General features: G+C 52.9%; 1 protein-coding gene across 1 annotated transcript in view; it reads right to left on the reverse strand.

The window, feature by feature from the left end:
- Nucleotides 1-17,583, reverse strand: part of CHD8 (chromodomain helicase DNA binding protein 8) — a 59,420-nt gene that overhangs the window by 9,098 nt on the left and 32,739 nt on the right. Inside the window, exons 23-32 of the mRNA XM_066570167.1 lie at nt 16,409-16,611; nt 14,483-14,609; nt 12,447-12,539; nt 10,516-10,619; nt 9,100-9,214; nt 7,485-7,545; nt 7,285-7,349; nt 4,317-4,372; nt 3,954-4,215; nt 1,466-1,674 (exon numbers count right to left, since the gene is read on the reverse strand). Of these exons, the coding sequence (XP_066426264.1) occupies nt 1,466-1,674; nt 3,954-4,215; nt 4,317-4,372; nt 7,285-7,349; nt 7,485-7,545; nt 9,100-9,214; nt 10,516-10,619; nt 12,447-12,539; nt 14,483-14,609; nt 16,409-16,611 (1,295 nt within the window). The remainder of the gene's footprint in view (nt 1-1,465; nt 1,675-3,953; nt 4,216-4,316; nt 4,373-7,284; nt 7,350-7,484; nt 7,546-9,099; nt 9,215-10,515; nt 10,620-12,446; nt 12,540-14,482; nt 14,610-16,408; nt 16,612-17,583) is intronic.

Genomic DNA, 17,583 nt, shown 5'->3' on the forward strand with positions numbered 1-17,583 from the left:
AAAATGGGGAGAAATGGGGGAAAATGGGGTTAAAACGGGAAATGGGGAGAGACGGGGTTAAAACGGGGGAAATGGGGAGAAACGGGGTTAGAATGGGGGAAAATGGGGAGAAATGGGGGAAAATGGGGAGCAGACGGGGTTAAAATGGGGGAAAATGGGGTTAAAATGGGGGGAAAATGGGGTTAAAATGGGGTTAAAATGGGGGGAAAATGGGGTTAAAATGGGGAGAGACGGGGTTAAAACGGGAAATGGGGAGAGACGGGGAAAAATGGGGAAAAATGGGGGAAAACGGGGGAAAATGGGGAGAGACAGGGTTAAAATGGGGGAAAATGGGGAGAAACGGGGGAAAAATGGGGAGAGACGGGGTTAAAATGGTGGAAAATGGGGGAAAAAACAGGGGAAAATGGACAGGAAATGGGATGGAAACGGGATGGAAACGGGATGGGAATGGGATAGAAATGGAGGGAATGGGGCACTGGAAGGGGTAAATGTGGGATAGGAAGGGTTAAACATGGGATAGAAAAGGGTAAATATGGGATGGAAAAGGTTAAATACGGGATATAAAGGGTTAAATGCGGCACTGGAAGGGTTAAATGCAGGATAGGAAGGGTTGGATAGGAAGGGTTAAATCTGGGATAGAAATTGCCCCAAATTGCCCAAAACTGGGGGATTTAGCCCCATTACCGTCTGCGGGTGCGGGCGGCAGAGACCCCTGAAACCTCCTGATTTTGGGTTCAGAGCCCTCGATTTGGGGTCAAAGGCTCCGATTTAGGGTCAAACCTCTGGATTTGGGGTCAAACCTCTGGATTTGGGGTCAAAGGCTCCGATTTGGGCTCAAACCTCCCGATTTGGGGTCAAACCGCCCGATTTGGGGTCAAACCTCTGGATTTGGGGTCAAACCTCTGGATTTGGGGTCAAACCTCCTGATTTGGGGTCAAACCTCCTGATTTGGGGTCAAACCTCCCGATTTGGGGTCAAACCTCCTGATTTGGGGTCAAAGGCTCCGATTTGGGGTCAAACCTCCTGATTTGGGGTCAAACCTCCCGATTCGGGGTCAAACCTCCCGATTTGGGCTCAAACCTCCCGATTTGGGGTCAAACCTCCTGATTTGGGGTCAAACCTCCCGATTTGGGGTCAAACCGCCCGATTTGGGGTCAAACCTCCCGATTTGGGGTCAAACCTCCTGATTTGGGCTCAAACCTCCTGATTTGGGCTCAAACCTCCTGATTTAGGGTCAAACCTCCCGATTTGGGGTCAAACCTCCCGATTTCGGTTCAAACCGCCCCGAAACCCCCAGAAATGCCCCGAATTGCCCGAAATCCGTGTTTTTATCCCCATTACCGTCGGCGGGCGCGGGCGGCAGGCGGCAGAGACCCCTTAAAGCTCCTGATTTTGGGGTCAAACCGCCCCAAAACCCCCAGAAATGCCCCGAATTGCCCGAAATCCGCGCTTTCATCCCCATTACCGTCGGCGGGCGCGGGCGGCAGGCGGCAGACCTGGCGGCACATGGCCACGAAGCCGTGGTAGAAGCGCGTGAGCTCCTCGTCCGAGCGCCGCTCCAGGTTGGCCAGGGCGCGGAACCGGCCCCAGCGGAACCGGCCCGAGCCCGGCTCCAGCTCCACGCCGAAGGTGGAGGCCACGCGCAGGAAATCGGCCTGCTCGCGGCGGGTCCAGCTGGAAAACGGGGAGAAAAGGGGGAAAACGGTGAAAAACGGGGGAAAAACGGGGGAAATCGGTGAAAAAATGGGGAAAATCGGTGAAAAAATGGTCAAAATCGGTGGGAAAATGGTGGGAAAATGGGGGAAAAGAACCCAAAACCACCCTGAGGGTGGGAAAAACCAGAGAAAATGGGAAAAAACAGGGAAAATGGGAAAAAACAGAGGAAATGGGCAAAAACCAGGGAAAACAGGCAAAAACCAGGGAAAATGGGAAAAAACCAGAGAAAACAGGGGAAAACCAGGGAAAACAGGGGAAAACCGGAGAAATTGGGAAAAAGCCAGAGAAAACAGGGAAAAAATCAGAGAAAATGGAAAAAAGTGGAGAAATTGGGAAAAAATCAGAGAAAATGGGAAAAAAACCAGAGAAAATGGGAATAAAACAGAGAAAATGGGAGAAAAACAGAGAAAATGGGGAAAATCCAGAGAAAACAGGGAAAAAACAGAGATAATGGGAAAAAAACTGAGAAATTGGGAAAAAATTAGGGAAAACAGGAAAAGAACAGAGAAAATGGGAAAAAAAACAAGAAAAAACAGGAAAAAGCCAGAGAAAATGGGAAAAAAACAGAGAAAATGGGAATAAACCGGAGAAAATGGGAAAAAGCCAGAGAAAATGGGAAAAAACTGGAGAAATTGGGAAAAAACTGGAGAAATTGGGAAAAAATCAGAGAAACAGGAAAAAAACAGAGAAAATGGGGAAAATCCAGAGAAAACAGGGAAAAAACAGAGATAATGGGAAAAAAACTGAGAAATTGGGAAAAAATCAGGGAAAACAGGAAAAAAACAGAGAAAATGGGAAAAAACGAGAGAAAATGGGAAAAAACGAGAGAAAACAGGAAAAAAGGGCGAAAAAACCCCGCAAAAATTCCGACAAAAAAGGGAAAAAACGGAGAAAATGGGAAAAATCCAGAAAAAAATGGTAAAATACAGCCGAAGAAAACCCGCAAAAAATCCGCCAGAAAATGGGAAAAACCCCATTGAAAACGCCATTGAAAACCCCATTGAAAACCCCATGGAAAAACCCCATTGAAAAACCCCATTGAAAAACCCCATTGAAAACCCCATTGAAAACCCCATTGAAAAACCCCATTGAAAAACCCCATTGAAAACCCCATTGAAAACCCCATTGAAAAACCCCATTGAAAAACCCCATTGAAAACCCCCAAAAAACCCCATTGAAAAACCCCATTGAAAACCCCATTGAAAAACCCCATTGAAAATCCCATTGAAAACCCCATTGAAAAACCCCATTGAAAACCCCATTGAAAAACCCCAAAAAACCCCATTGAAAACCCCATTGAAAACCCCATTGAAAAACCCCAAAAAACCCCATTGAAAACCCCATTGAAAAACCCCATTGAAAAACCCCAAAAAACCCCATTGAAAACCCCATTGAAAAACCCCATTGAAAACCCCATTGAAAAACCCCAAAAAACCCCATTGAAAACCCCATTGAAAAACCCCATTGAAAAACCCCAAAAAACCCCATTGAAAACCCCATTGAAAACCCCATTGAAAACCCCATTGAAAAACCCCAAAAAACCCCATTGAAAACCCCATTGAAAACCCCATTGAAAAACCCCAAAAAACCCCATTGAAAACCCCATTGAAAAACCCCATTGAAAAACCCCAAAAAACCCCATTGAAAACCCCATTGAAAAACCCCATTGAAAACCCCATTGAAAAACCCCATTGAAAAACCCCAAAAAAACCCCATTGAAAACCCCATTGAAAACCCCATTGAAAAACCCCATTGAAAAACCCCATTGAAAACCCCATTGAAAACCCCATTGAAAAACCCCATTGAAAACCCCCATTGAAAACCCCAGTGAAAAACCGCATTGAAAACCCCATTGAAAACCCCATTGAAAACCCCATTGAAAACCCCCATTGAAAACCCCCATTGAAAAACCCCATTGAAAAACCCCCAAAAACCCCATTGAAAAACCCCATTCAAAACCCCATTGAAAAACCCCCAAAAACCCCATTGAAAAACCCCATTGAAAAACCCCATTGAAAACCCCATTGAAAACCCCATTGAAAAACCCCATTGAAAAACCCCATTGAAAAACCCCATTGAAAACCCCATTGAAAACCCCATTGAAAAACCCCAAAGCGCCCCCAAACCTCCCCGGGGGGGTTTCTGAGGCTGCCGAGTCCATTCCCGCCCCTCCCGACGCCCCCGGACGCCCCCAAACGCCCCAATTTCCCCCAAACTCCCCGAATCGGCCCCGTTACCGCTGCTGCTTGTCGCGCCGGGCGGGGTCGTGGCCGCGCCGCTGCCGCCGCCGCTGCTGCTCCGTCCCCGTCCCCGTTCCCGTCCCTCCGTGGGGGCTCGGGGGGCTCGGGGGGCGCTCCCGGGGGCTCCCCTGCGCCGGCCCCGGCCCCGGCCCCGGCGCCCGGCCCCGCTGCGCCGCCCCCAGCAGGCGCCGGAAACGCGCCGTGAGCGCCGCGGCCGGGGGCCACGACGGGGAGGATGAGGAGGGTGGTGGTGCTGAGCCTGGGGGGAAAAGGGGGTTTGGGGTCAGTTTGGGGTTTGGGTCAGTTTGGGGGGGGTTTGGGGTCAGTTTGGGGGGTTTGGGTACATTGGGGTGAACGCGCCGTGAGCGCCGCGGCCGGGGGCCACGAGGAGGAGGAGGAGGGTGGTGGTGCTGAGCCTGGGGGGAAAGAGGGGATTTAGGGGTTTGGGGTCAGTTTGGGGGATTTGGGGTCAGTTTGGGGGGTTTGGGGTCAGTTTGGGGGGATTTAGGGGGATTTGGGGTCAGTTTGGGGGGGATTTAGGGGGATTTGGGGTCAGTTTGGGGGGATTTGGGGTCAGTTTGGGGGGGTTTGGGGTCAGTTTGGGGGGATTTGGGGTGAATTTAGGGGGATTTGGGGTCAGTTTGGGGTGAACGGGCGGTGAGGGCCGGGGCTGAAGGCCATGAGGAAGAGGAGGAGGATGATGATGAGGATGATGATGAGGATGATGATGGTGCTGAGCCGGGGGGCCGACAATGAGGGGTCACTGAGGGGGTTTGGGGTCACTTTGGGGAGATTTGGGGTGAGTTCAGGGGGATTTGGGGGGTTTGGGGTCTGTTTGAGGGGTCTGGGGCCAGTTTGAGAGGTTTGGGGTCAGTTTGGGGAGATTTGGGGTCACTCTGGGGGATTTGGGGTCTGTTTGAGGGGTTTGGGTTCAGTTTGGGGGATTTGGGGAGATTTGGGGTGAGTTCAGGGGGATTTGGGTGTTTGGGGTCACTTTGGGGGGTTTGGGGTCACTTTGGGGGATTTGGGGTCACTTTGGGGGTTTGGGGTCACTTTGGGGGATTTGGGGGGTTTGGGGTCACTTTGGGGGATTTGGGGTCACTTTGGGGGTTTGGGGTCACTTTGGGGGGTTTGGGGTCACTTTGGGGAGATTTGGGGTGAGTTCAGGGGGATTTGGGGGGTTTGGGGTCACTTTGGGGGATTTGGGGTCACTTTGGGGGGTTTGGGGTCACTTTGGGGAGATTTGGGGTGAGTTCAGGGGGATTTGGGGGGTTTGGGGTCACTTTGGGGGATTTGGGGTCACTTTGGGGGATTTGGGGGGTTTGGGGTCACTTTGGGGGATTTGGGGTCACTTTGGGGGATTTGGGGTCACTTTGGGGGTCCCATGGAGAAATTCCAGGGGATTTGGGAACTGTGGGGGGGAAGCGGAGCAAGAAACGCGAACTTTGGGCAATTTTGGGGCCATTTTGGGGCATTTCTGGGGCTCTGCGCACAGCCCGGCTCCCCGAGGCCGGAATTTGGGGCAATTCCTGAGGATTTCGGGCAATTCCGGGACCCTGGAGCCGATCCTGCCGGAATTTGGGCCCATTTGGGGGATTTCAAAGGGTTTTGATGGATTCTGTTGGATTTTGGGCTGATTTTGGGGGATTTTAAAGGGTTTTGATGGATTCTGTTGAATTTTGGGGTGATTTTGGGGATTTCAAAGGGTTTCAAAGGATTCTGTTGGATTTTGGGGTGATTTTGGGCCGATTTTGGGATACCTCTGATAGCAAAGGGTTCTGAAGGGGTCTCAAAGGGTTCTGTTCAATTTTGGGCTGATTTTGGGCTGATTTTGGGGGTTTCAAAGGGTTTCAGAGGGTTCTGAAGGGTCTCAAAGGGTTCTGTTCAATTTTGGGCTGATTTTGGGGGATTTTGGGGCATTTTGGGGTTTCAAAGGGTTCTGAAGGGTCTCAAAGGGTTCTGTTGGATTTTGGGCCGATTTTGGGCCGATTTTGGGGATTTCAAAGAGTTTTAAAGGATTCTGTTGGATTTTGGGCCGATTTTGGGTGATTTTGGGGGTTTCAAAGGGTTTCAAAGGTTCTGAAGGGTCTCAAAGGGTTCTGTTGGATTTTGGGGGATTTCAAAGGGTCTCAAAGGATTCTGTTGAATTTTGGGCCGATTTTGGGGGTTTCAAAGGGTTCTGAAGGGACTCAAAGGGTTCTGTTCAATTTTAGGCTGATTTTGGGCCAATTTTGGGTGATTTTGGGGGTTTCAAAGGGTCTCAAAGGGTTCTGAAGGGTCTCAAAGGATTTTGTTGGATTTTGGGCCGATTTTGGGCCGATTTTGGGTGATTTTGGGGGTTTCAAAGGGTTTTCAAAGGGTTCTGAAGGGTCTCAAAGGGTTCTGTTGGATTTTGGGCTGATTTTGGGGGATTTTGGGGTTTCAAAGGGTTTCAAAGGGTTCTGAAGGGTCTCAAAGGGTTCTGTTAGATTTTGGGCCGATTTTGGGTGATTTTGGGTGATTTTGGGGGTTTCAAAGCGTCTCAAAGGGTTCTGTTGGATTTTGGGCCGATTTTGGGGGATTTTGGGGCATTTTGGGGATTTCAAAGGGTTCTGAAGGGTCTCAAAGGGTTCTGTTCAATTTTAGGCCGATTTTGGGCCAATTTTGGGTGATTTTGGGGGTTTCAAAGGGTCTCAAAGGGTTCTGAAGGGGTCTCAAAGGATTTTGTTGGATTTTGGGCCGATTTTGGGTGATTTTGGGGGTTTCAAAGGGTTTCAAAGGGTTCTGAAGGGTCTCAAAGGGTTCTGTTGGATTTTGGGCTGATTTTGGGGGATTTTGGGGGTTTCAAAGGGTTTCAAAGGGTTCTGAAGGGTCTCAAAGGGTTCTGTTCGATTTTGGGCCGATTTGGGGTGATTTTGGGTGATTTTGGGGGTTTCAAAGCGTCTCAAGGGTTCTGTTGGATTTTGGGCCGATTTTGGGGATTTTGGGGCATTTTGGGGATTTCAAAGGGTTCTGAAGGGTCTCAAAGGGTTCTGTTCAATTTTAGGCCGATTTTGGGCCAATTTTGGGTGATTTTGGGGGTTTCAAAGGGTCTCAAAGGGTTCTGAAGGGTCTCAAAGGATTTTGTTGGATTTTGGGCCGATTTTGGGTGATTTTGGGGGTTTCAAAGGGTTTCAAAGGGTTCTGAAGGGTCTCAAAGGGTTCTGTTGGATTTTGGGCCGATTTTGGGGGATTTTGGGGGTTTCAAAGGGTTTCAAAGGGTTCTGAAGGGTCTCAAAGGGTTCTGTTGGATTTTGGGCCGATTTTGGGCCGATTTTGGGGGATTTTGGAGCATTTTGGGGCGCCTCACCTTCGTCGCCGTCCACCACGGCGATGTCCTCCATCCAGCCCGGCCAGGGGGTCCAGGGGGTCACTCTGGGGGGGTCACGGGGTCACCAGGGCCCCCCAAAACCCCGGGCGGGGGTGGGGGGGGGGCCGCTCCCCTTTTTGGGGGGAAAACCCCGGATTGGGGCAATTGGGGGGATTTGGGGGGGATTTTGGGGTTTTTACCTCCTCGCCTCCCTGCAGGGCTTTGTACTCGGGGTCCTCGGGGTCTTTGTCGAAATCGGCCCTGGGGGGACCCAAAACCGCCCGGATTGAGCCCAAAGGGCCCGGGAGGCCCCGAAGGGCCGGAGCTGAGGCCAGAGCGGAGCCGGGGGCGCCTCAGCCCGGAGCTGAACTCAGCCCGGCCCGGGGCCGGTCGGTATTAGCATGGCTGGGTCATCAGGGGCGCCCTTTTGGGGGAAAAACCCCAAATCTGGGGGGTTCGGGGCGGCACGAGCCAACGCAAAGGCGGGACGAGTCAGAACGCCCGAAAACAGGCCAAAATCAGCCCAAAAACACCCGAAAACCACCCAAAAACCACCCAGAAACAGCCCCAAAAGCACCCAAAAAACCACCCAGAAACAGCCTCAAAAGCACCCAAAATCACCCTAAAAACCACCCAAAAATCAGCCCAAAAATAGCCCAAAAACAGCCCAAAAAACCACCCAGAAACAGCCCCAAAACCACCCTAAAAACCACCAAAATCAGCCAAAAATACCCAAAAACCACCCAAAAAACCACCCAGAAACAGCCCCAAAAGCACCCAAAATCACCCTAAAAACCACCCAAAAATCAGCCCAAAAATAGCCCAAAAAACAGGCCAAAATCAGCCCAAAAAACCACCCAGAAACAGCCCCAAAAGCACCCAAAATCACCCTAAAAACCACCCAAAAATCAGCCCAAAATAGCCCAAAAACCACCCAAAAACCCACCCAGAAACAGCCCCAAAAAGCACCCAAAATCACCCTAAAACCACCCAAAAATCAGCCCAAAAATAGCCAGAAACAGCCCAAAATCAGCCCCAAAAACAGCCCCAAAAACCACCCAAAATCAGCCCAAAAAAACCCAAAAAACACCCAAAAAAAAACACCCAAAAAAAAACACCCAAAAAACCACCCCAAAATCAGCCCAAAACACACCCCAAAACCCACCCAAAATCAGCCCCAAAAACACCCCAAAATCAGCCCAAAAAATACCCAAAATCAGCCCAAAAAACCACCCCAAAATCAGCCCAGAAACCACCCAAAAACCAGCCCAGAAAACACCCAAAACCCCTCAAATCCCCCCAAAATCCCCCCAAAACCACCCAAAACTCCACAAATGCCCCAAAACCACCCCAAAATCCCCCCAAACCGCCCAAATCCCCCCAAACTGCCCCGAATTGTCCCAATCTCCCCAAACTGCCCCGAATGGGCCCCGAATTGTCCCAAATTGCCCAAACCGCCCCAAACTGCCCCGAATTGGCCCCGAATTGGCCCAATCTCCCCAAACTGCCCCGAATTGGCCCAAACTGCCCAAACTGCCCCAAATTGTCCCCGAATTGTCCCAAACTGCCCCGAATTGTCCCAAACTGCCCAAACTGCCCCAAACTGTCCCGAATTGTCCCAAACTGCCCAAACTGCCCAAACTGCCCCAAATTGTCCCCGAATTGTCCCAAACCGCCCCAATCCGCCCCAAACTGCCCCGAATTGTCCCAAACTGCCCAAACTGCCCCAAACTGTCCCGAATTGTCCCAATCTCCCCAAACTGCCCCAAATTGTCCCAAACCGCCCCGAATTTGCCCCAATTTGGCCCCGCTCACCCCTCGGGCCCCTCCAGGCGCTGCTCGGCCGCCACGGCCGCGGCATCGGGACCCCCGGCCCTGGCCAGGAAACACAGGGCGGGGTCTGCCCGCATGCTCTGGTACCGCTCGTAGCCTAAAAATGGGGAAAAACACCCCAAAATTGGGATTGGTTAACAAAAACTGCAAAAAACGGCAAAACCCCCATGAAAATAGCCCTGAATACGCCCTAAATACACCCAAATTACACTGAAATGACCCCAAAGGGCGGGGCGGGGTCTGCCCGCATGCTCTGGTACCGCTCGTAGCCTAAAAATGGGGAAAAACACCCCAAAATTGGGATTGGTTAACAAAAACTGCAAAAAACGGCAAAAAACCCCATGGAAATAGCCCTGAATAGACCCAAATTACACTGAAATAACCCAAAATAACCCCAAAGGGCAGGGCGGGGTCTGCCCGCATGCTCTGGTACCGCTCGTAGCCTAAAAATGGGGAAAAACACCCCAAAATTGGGATTGGTTAACAAAACCTGCAAAAAAACCGGAGAAAGTAGCAAAAAACCCCATGGAAATAGCCCTGAATAGACCCAAATTACACTGAAATAACCCCAAAATAACCCAAAATAACCCCAAATGGGATTTATTAACAAAAAAATGGCAAAAAAAAAATCCGAGAAAAAGGCAAAAAGCAGCAAAAATCCCATAGAAAATCCCAGGCCAAATGACAGCCAAAACCCACGGAAATAACCCCAAAAATGTGAATTTGCCCAAAATCAGGGTTTTTAGCCCCAATCGATACCGTGTTTGAGCACCCCCAGTAGCAGGGACACTCTATAATTGTGAATTTGCCCAAAATCGGGTTTTTTTGCCCCAATACCGTGTTTGAGCACCCCCACTAGCAGGGACACTCTATAATTGTGAATTTGCCCAAATTTGCCGTTTTTCGCCCCAATCAATCCCGTGTTTGAGCACCCCCAGGAGCAGGGCCCCCGTAACCCATACATTCTATAATTATAAATTTTCTGAAATTGCCCAAATTTGCCGTTTTTAGCCCCAAACGATACCGTGTTTGAGCACCCCCAGGAGCAGGGCCCCATAACCCATACAGTCTATAATTATAAATTTTCTGAATTTGCCCAAAGTCACTGTTTTTTGCCCCAAACGATACCGTGTTTGAGCACCCCCAGGAGCAGGGCCCCATACACTCTATAATTGTGAATTTGCCCAAATTTGCTGTTTTTAGCCCCAAACGATACCGTGTTTGAGCACCCCCAGCAGCAGGGACCCCATAACCCATACATTCTATAATTATAAATTGCCCAAAATCGCAGTTTTTAGCCCCAATACCGTGTTTGAGCACCCCCAGGAGCAGGGCCCCATAACCCATACATTCTATATTTATGAAATTGCCCAAAATCGCTGTTTTTAGCCCCAATACCGTGTTTGAGCACCCCCAGGAGCAGGGATTTGTCGGCCTCCGGGTCCCACCAGGGCGAGGGCGGCTCCGGCTGCTCCGGGAGGGGGAGGCAGAGCTGGACATCGCTGGGGGGGGCGGGAAAAACGGGGCGAAAAACGGGGAAAACGGGAAAAACGGGGAAATAACGGGGAAATAATGGGGGAAAAACGGGGAAAATGGGAAAATGGGTCAGGAACGGGAAAACGGGTGAAAAACGGGGAAAATGGGGTGAGAAACGGGGGGAAAAACGGGGAAAACGGGAAAAACGGGGAAAACGGGGAAATAATGGGGGAAAAACGGGGAAAATGGGAAAATGGGGGAAAACGGGGAAATAATGGGGGAAAAACGGGAAAATGGGAAAAACGGGGGGAAAACGGGGAAAACGGGGAAAACGGGAAAATAACGGGGAAATAATGGGGGAAAACGGGGAAAACGGGAAAAACGGGAAAATGGCAAAAACGGGGGGAGAAACGGGGAAATGGGGGAAAAACGGGGAAATAACGGGGTGAAAAACGGGGGGAAAAACGGGGAAAACGGGAAAATGGAAAAACGGGAAAAACGGGGAAAACGGGAAAATGGGGTGAGAAACGGGGAAATAACGGGGGGAAAAACGGGGAAAACGGCAAAAACGGGGGGAAAAACAGGGAAATGGCAAAAACGGGGGGAAAAACGGGGAAAACGGGAAAAACGGGGAAAATGGGGGGAAAAACGGGGAAATAACGGGGGGAAAAACGGGGGGAAAAACGGGGAAAACGGGGAAATGGGGTGAGAAACGGGGGGAAAAACGGGGAAAACGGGAAAAACGGGGAAAAACGGGGAAAACGGGGTGAGAAACGGGGAAAACGGGAAAATGGGGAAATAACGGGGGGAAAAACGGGGAAATGGGTGAAAAACGGGGAAAATGGGGTGAGAAACGGGGAAATGGGGGGAAAACGGGGAAAACGGGTCAGGAACGGGAAAATGGCAAAAATGGGGTGAGAAACGGGGAAAATGGGTGAAAAAGGGGGAAAACGGGTCAGGGATGGGAAAAATGGGTCAGAGATGGGAGAAATGGGTCAGGAATGGGGAAAATGGGGTGAAAAACGGCAAAATTTGGGATGGGGGACACCAAAAATGGGGTTAGGGAGCCTGAAAGAGTGACCCCAAAACTGCCCCGTTAAGAGCCCCAAAAACCCCCAAAAACGCCCCCAAAATCCCGCTGAAAAGCACCCCAGAGCACCCCAAAATCCCTAAAACTCGCCCAGAAAGGGCCTTAAACCGACAAAAACCCCAAAAATGCCCCAAAACCACCCCAAAAACCCCAAAAATGCCCCAAAACCACCCCCAAAACCACCCCAAAAACGCCCCAAAACCACCCCAAAAATGCCCCAAAACCACCCCAAAAACCCCAAAAATGCCCCAAAACCACCCCCAAAACCACCCCAAAAACGCCCCAAAACCACCCCAAAAATGCCCCAAAACCACCCCAAAAACCCCAAAAATGCCCCAAAACCACCCCCGAAAACCCCAAAAACGCCCCAAAACCCCAAAAAAATGCCCCAAAACCACCCCCAAAACCACCCCAAAAACCCCAAAAATGCCCCCAAAAATACCCCCAAAAACCCCAAAAATGCCCCCAAAACCACCCCAAAAACCCCAAAATTGCCCCCAAAACCATCCCTGAAACCCCAAAAATGCCCCCAAAACCACCCCTGAAACCCCAAAAATGCCCCAAAACCTCCCCCATAAACCCCCAAAATGCCCCAAAACCACCCGAAAAACACTGAAAAAAATGCCCAAAAATCCCCAAAACTGCCCAAAAATCCCCAAAAATCCCCAAAAAAGCCCAAAAGTCCCCAGTAAATGCTGGCACCGCCCCCACAATCCCCCCCAGAGCCCCAAAATCGCCGTTTTTCACCCCAATTTGGTCTCACCTGGCGCTGGCCCCGGCCAGGACGCGCTCGGCCTGGTCCCCCCCGATCACCTCGTGCCGCAGGAAATGCAGCGCCCGCACCCGCAGCAGCAGCCTGGACACACGGACACACGGACACGGGACGGACACACGGACACACGGACACACGGACGGACAGACGGACACGCGGACAGGGGATGGACACACGGACACACGGACACGCGGACAGGGACGGACACACGGACACGGGATGGACACACGGACACACGGACACGCGGACAGGGACGGACACACGGACAGGGGATGGACACACGGACACGCGGACAGGGACGGACACGGGATGGACACACGGACAGGGACGGACACACGGACACGGGATGGACACACGGACGGACAGGGACGGACACACGGACACGGGATGGACACACGGACGGACAGGGGGACAGACGGACACGCGGACAGGGACGGACACACGGACATGGATGGACACACGGACAGGGATGGACACGGGGACAGACGGACAGATGGACACCAGATGGACACACGGACAGACAGGGACAGACAGACGGACACACGGACAGGGGATGGACACACAGAAACACAGACACACGGACAGGGACGGACACACGGATGGACAGGGACGGACAAGCGGACAGACAGGGGATGGACACGGGGACGGACAGGGACGGACAGACGGACAGGGACGGACACACGGACAGGGGATGGACACGCGGACACGTGGACAGGGACGGACAGACGGACACGGGGACACGGACACACGGACAGGGACGGACACACGGACAGGGGATGGACACGCGGACACGTGGACAGGGACGGACAGACGGACACGGGGACACGGACGGACAGACGGACACACGGACACAGGACGGACACACGGACAGGGACGGAGAGACGGACACACGGACAGGGGATGGACACACGGACACGCGGACACGGACACATGGACACGGGATGGACACACGGACAGGGACGGACACACGGACACGGGATGGACACACGGACAGGGACGGACACGGGACGGACACACGGACAGGGGATGGACACACGGACACGGGATGGACACACGGACAGGGACGGACACATGGACACGGGATGGACACACGGATGGACGGACACGGGATGGATAGACGGACAGACAGGGACGGACAGACAGACAGGGAGGGACACACGGACAGACGGACAGGGACGGACACGGGGACGGACAGGGATGGACACGGGGACAGACAGGGATGGACACACGGACACGGACGGACACACAGACACACAGGGGGACAGATGGACAGACAGGGACAGACACACGGACACGGGGATAAACGGACACAGGGAGGGACAGACACAGGGACGGACAGACGGACACGCGGACACGGGGACGGACACAGGGACGGACACAAGGACGGACAGAGGGACAGAGGCGCGGATGGACACACGGACAGCAGGGTCAGGGTCTGGATGGGCCCGGAAACGGCCCCAAAACCCCAAAAACCGCCCCAAAAACGGCCCCAAAACCACAAAAACTGCCCCAAAAACCACCCCAGGAACCCAAAAAACACAGAGCCCCAAAAATCCCATTAAAAAAAAACCCCCAAAATCCCAAAAAATCCCAAAAATCCCCGAAATGCCCCAAAAAGCCCCGAATCGCCCCAAATTCCCATAAATTCACTTCCCGCCATGGTGCTGGAGGTATTTCCTGTAGCCCAAATCTCATTAAAAAAACCCAAAAATCCATTAAAAAACCCCAAAAAATCCCCAAAAAAAATCCCCAAAAAATCCCCAAAAAATCCCAAAAAATCCCAAAAAAATTCCAAAAACCCCAGAAATGCCCCAAAAAGCCCCGAATCGCCCCAAATTCCCATAAATTCACTTCCCGCCATGGTGCTGGAGGTGTTTCCAGTACCCCAAAAACCCCAATAAAAACCCCAAAATCCATTAAAAAAACCCCAAAAAAATTCCCCAAAAAAATCCCAAAAAATCCCAAAAAATCCCAAAAAACCCAGAAATGCCCCAAAAAGCCCCAAATCCCCATAGATTCGCGCTCACTTCCCGCCGTGGTGCCGCAGGTGTTTCCGGTAGCCCTCGTCCTGCAGCAGCCACTCGGCCCCCGCGGAACCTTCCGGAAGCTTCGGCGCCTTCCGGCCCTTGCGGCCGCGCGGCAGCGACGCCGACCCTGCGGGCAGCGGTCAGTCAGTGGTCACTCAGCGGTCACTCAGCGGTCACTCAGGGGTCAGTGGTCACTCAATGGTCAGTGGTCATTTCGGGGCGTTTTGGGCAATTTTAGGGCTTTTTTTGGGGATTTTTGGGGATTTTTAGGGGTATTTTTGGGGATTTTTTGGGGTATTTTTGGTCAGTGGTCACTCGGCGGTCACTCAATGGTCAGTGGTCATTTCGGGGCGTTTTGGGCAATTTTAGGGCTTTTTTGGGGGATTTTTTGGGGATTTTTTGGGGTATTTTTGGTCGGTGGTCACTCGGTGGTCAGCGGTCACTCAGGGTCATTTTGGGCAATTTTAGGGCTTTTTTAGGGGATTTTTTGGACATTTTTTGGGGATTTTTTGGGGAATTTTTTGGGGAATTTTTTTGGGATTTTTTGGGGTATTTTTGGGGTTGTGGTCACCCAGCGGTCACTCAGTGGTCACTCAGTGGTCACTCAGTGGTCAGTGGGGCCAGGAGCCTGGACAGCCCCAAACCCACCTGAGATGAACCAAAGTGACCCAAACCCACCCAAAGTGACCCAAACCACCCTAAAGTGACCCAAACCACCCTAAAGTGACCCAAACCCACCTGAGATGACCCAAACCCACCCAAAATGACCCAAACCCACCCAAACTAACCCAAACCCACCTAAAATGACCCAAACCCACCCAAAATGACCCAAACCCACCCAAAGTGACCCAAACCCACCCAAAAGTGACCCAAACCCACCTGAGATGACCCAAACCCACCTGAGACGATCTCCAGAACCTCAAACCCACCCAAAATGACCCAAACCCACCCAAAAGTGACCCAAACCCACCCAAAGTGACCCAAACCCACCCAAAATGACCCAAACCACCCCAGAGTGACCCAAACCCACCTGAGACGATCTCCAGAACCTCAAACCCACCCAAAATGACCCCAAACCCACCCAAAAGTGACCCAAACCCAGCCAAAGTGACCCAAACCCACCCAAAATGACCCAAACCCACCTGAGATGACCCAAACCCACCTGAGACGATCTCCAGAACCTCAAGCCCACCCAAAATGACCCAAACCCACCCAAAATGACCCAAAATGACCCAAAATGACCCAAACCACCCAAAAGTGACCCAAACCCACCTGAGACGATCTCCAGAACCTCAAACCCACCCAAAATGACCCAAAATGACCCCAAACCCACCCGAAGGGACTCAAACCCACCCGAAGGGACCCAAAGCCACCAAAAATGACCCCAAACCCACCCAAAGGGACCCAAACCCACCCAAAAATGACCCAAACCCACCTGAGATGATCCAAACCCACCTGAGACAATCTCCAGAACCTCAAACCCACCCAAAATGACCCAAAATGACCCCAAACCCACCCAAAATGACCCAAACCACCCCAGAGTGACCCAAACCCACCTGAGATGATCTCCAGAACCTCAAACCCACCCAAAATGACCCAAACCCACCCAAAATGACCCAAAATGACCCCAAACCCACCCAAAATGACCCAAACCCACCTGAGATGATCCAAACCCGAGATGATCTCCAGAACCTCAAACCCACCCAAAATGACCCAAAATGACCCAAACCCACCCAAAATGACCCAAACCCACCCAAAGTGACCCAAACCCACCCAAAAAGACCCAAACCCACCCAAAGTGACCCAAACCCACCTGAGACGATCTCCAGAACCTCAAACCCACCAAAAATGACCCCAAACCCACCCGAAGGGACCCAAACCCACCAAAGTGACCCAAAGTGACCCAAATCTGATGGTTTCACTGACCCTGGTGGCCGGGCAGGGCGCGGGCGCGGCCGTTGCTGGGGCCGGCGCTGAGCAGGGCGCAGGCCAGGGCGCGGGTGCCGTCGTCGCCCCGGAAGTGCCGCAGGCAGAAGAGGACGATGGCCCGGGCCAGGCTCTCCACGTCCCGCTCCGACAGGCGGCGCTTGAAGCGGCCCTGGGCGGCCAGCTCGCGCCAGCGGCCCCACCTGGAACGGGCAGTGCGGTCAGTGAGTGGTCACTGGGGTCAGTGAGTGGTCAGTGGGGTCATTAAAGGGTCAGTGGGGTCAGTGGGGTCAGTGCTTGAAGCGGCCCTGGGCGGCCAGCTCGCGCCAGCGGCCCCACCTGGAACGGGCAGTGTGGTCAGTGAGTGGTCAGTGGGGTCAGTGAGTGGTCAGTGGGGTCATTAAAGGGTCAGTGGGGTCAGTGGGGGATCAGTGGGGTCAGTGCTTGAAGCGGCCCTGGGCGGCCAGCTCCCGCCAGCGGCCCCACCTGGAACGGGCAGTGCGGTCAGTGAGTGGTCAGTGGGGTCAGTGAGTGGTCAGTGGGGTCAGTGAGTGGTCAGTGGGGTCATTAAAGGGTCAGTGGGGTCAGTGGGGTCAGTGCTTGAAGCGGCCCTGGGCGGCCAGCTCCCGCCAGCGGCCCCACCTGGAACGGGCAGTGGGGTCAGTGAGTGGTCAGTGGGGTCAGTGAGTGGTCAGTGGGGTCATTAAAGGGTCAGTGGGGTCAGTGGGGTCAGTGCTTGAAGCGGCCCTGGGCGGCCAGCTCGCGCCAGCGGCCCCACCTGGAACGGGCAGTGCGGTCAGTGGTCACTCAGGGGTCAGCGGGGTCAATGGGGGATCAATGGGGTCAATGGGGGATCCGTGGGGTCAGTGCTTGAAGCGGCCCTGGGCAGCCAGCTCGCGCCAGCAGCCCCACCTGGAACGGGCAGTGGTCACTCAGGGGTCAGTGCGGTCAGTAAAGGGTCAGTGGGGTCAATGGGGAACCAATGGGATCAGTGGGGTCAGTGCTTGAAGCGGCCCTGGGCGGCCAGCTCCCGCCAGCGGCCCCACCTGGAACGGGCAGTGCGGTCAGTGAGTGGTCAGTGGGGTCATTAAAGGGTCAGCGGGGTCAGTAAAGGGTCAGCACGGTCAGTGAGTGGTCAGTGGTCACTCAGGGGTCAGTTGGGTCATTGGGATCAA

The sequence above is a fragment of the Molothrus aeneus genome, unplaced genomic scaffold (assembly GCF_037042795.1).
Source record: "Molothrus aeneus isolate 106 unplaced genomic scaffold, BPBGC_Maene_1.0 scaffold_240, whole genome shotgun sequence".
NCBI classification, from domain to species: Eukaryota; Metazoa; Chordata; class Aves; order Passeriformes; family Icteridae; genus Molothrus; species Molothrus aeneus.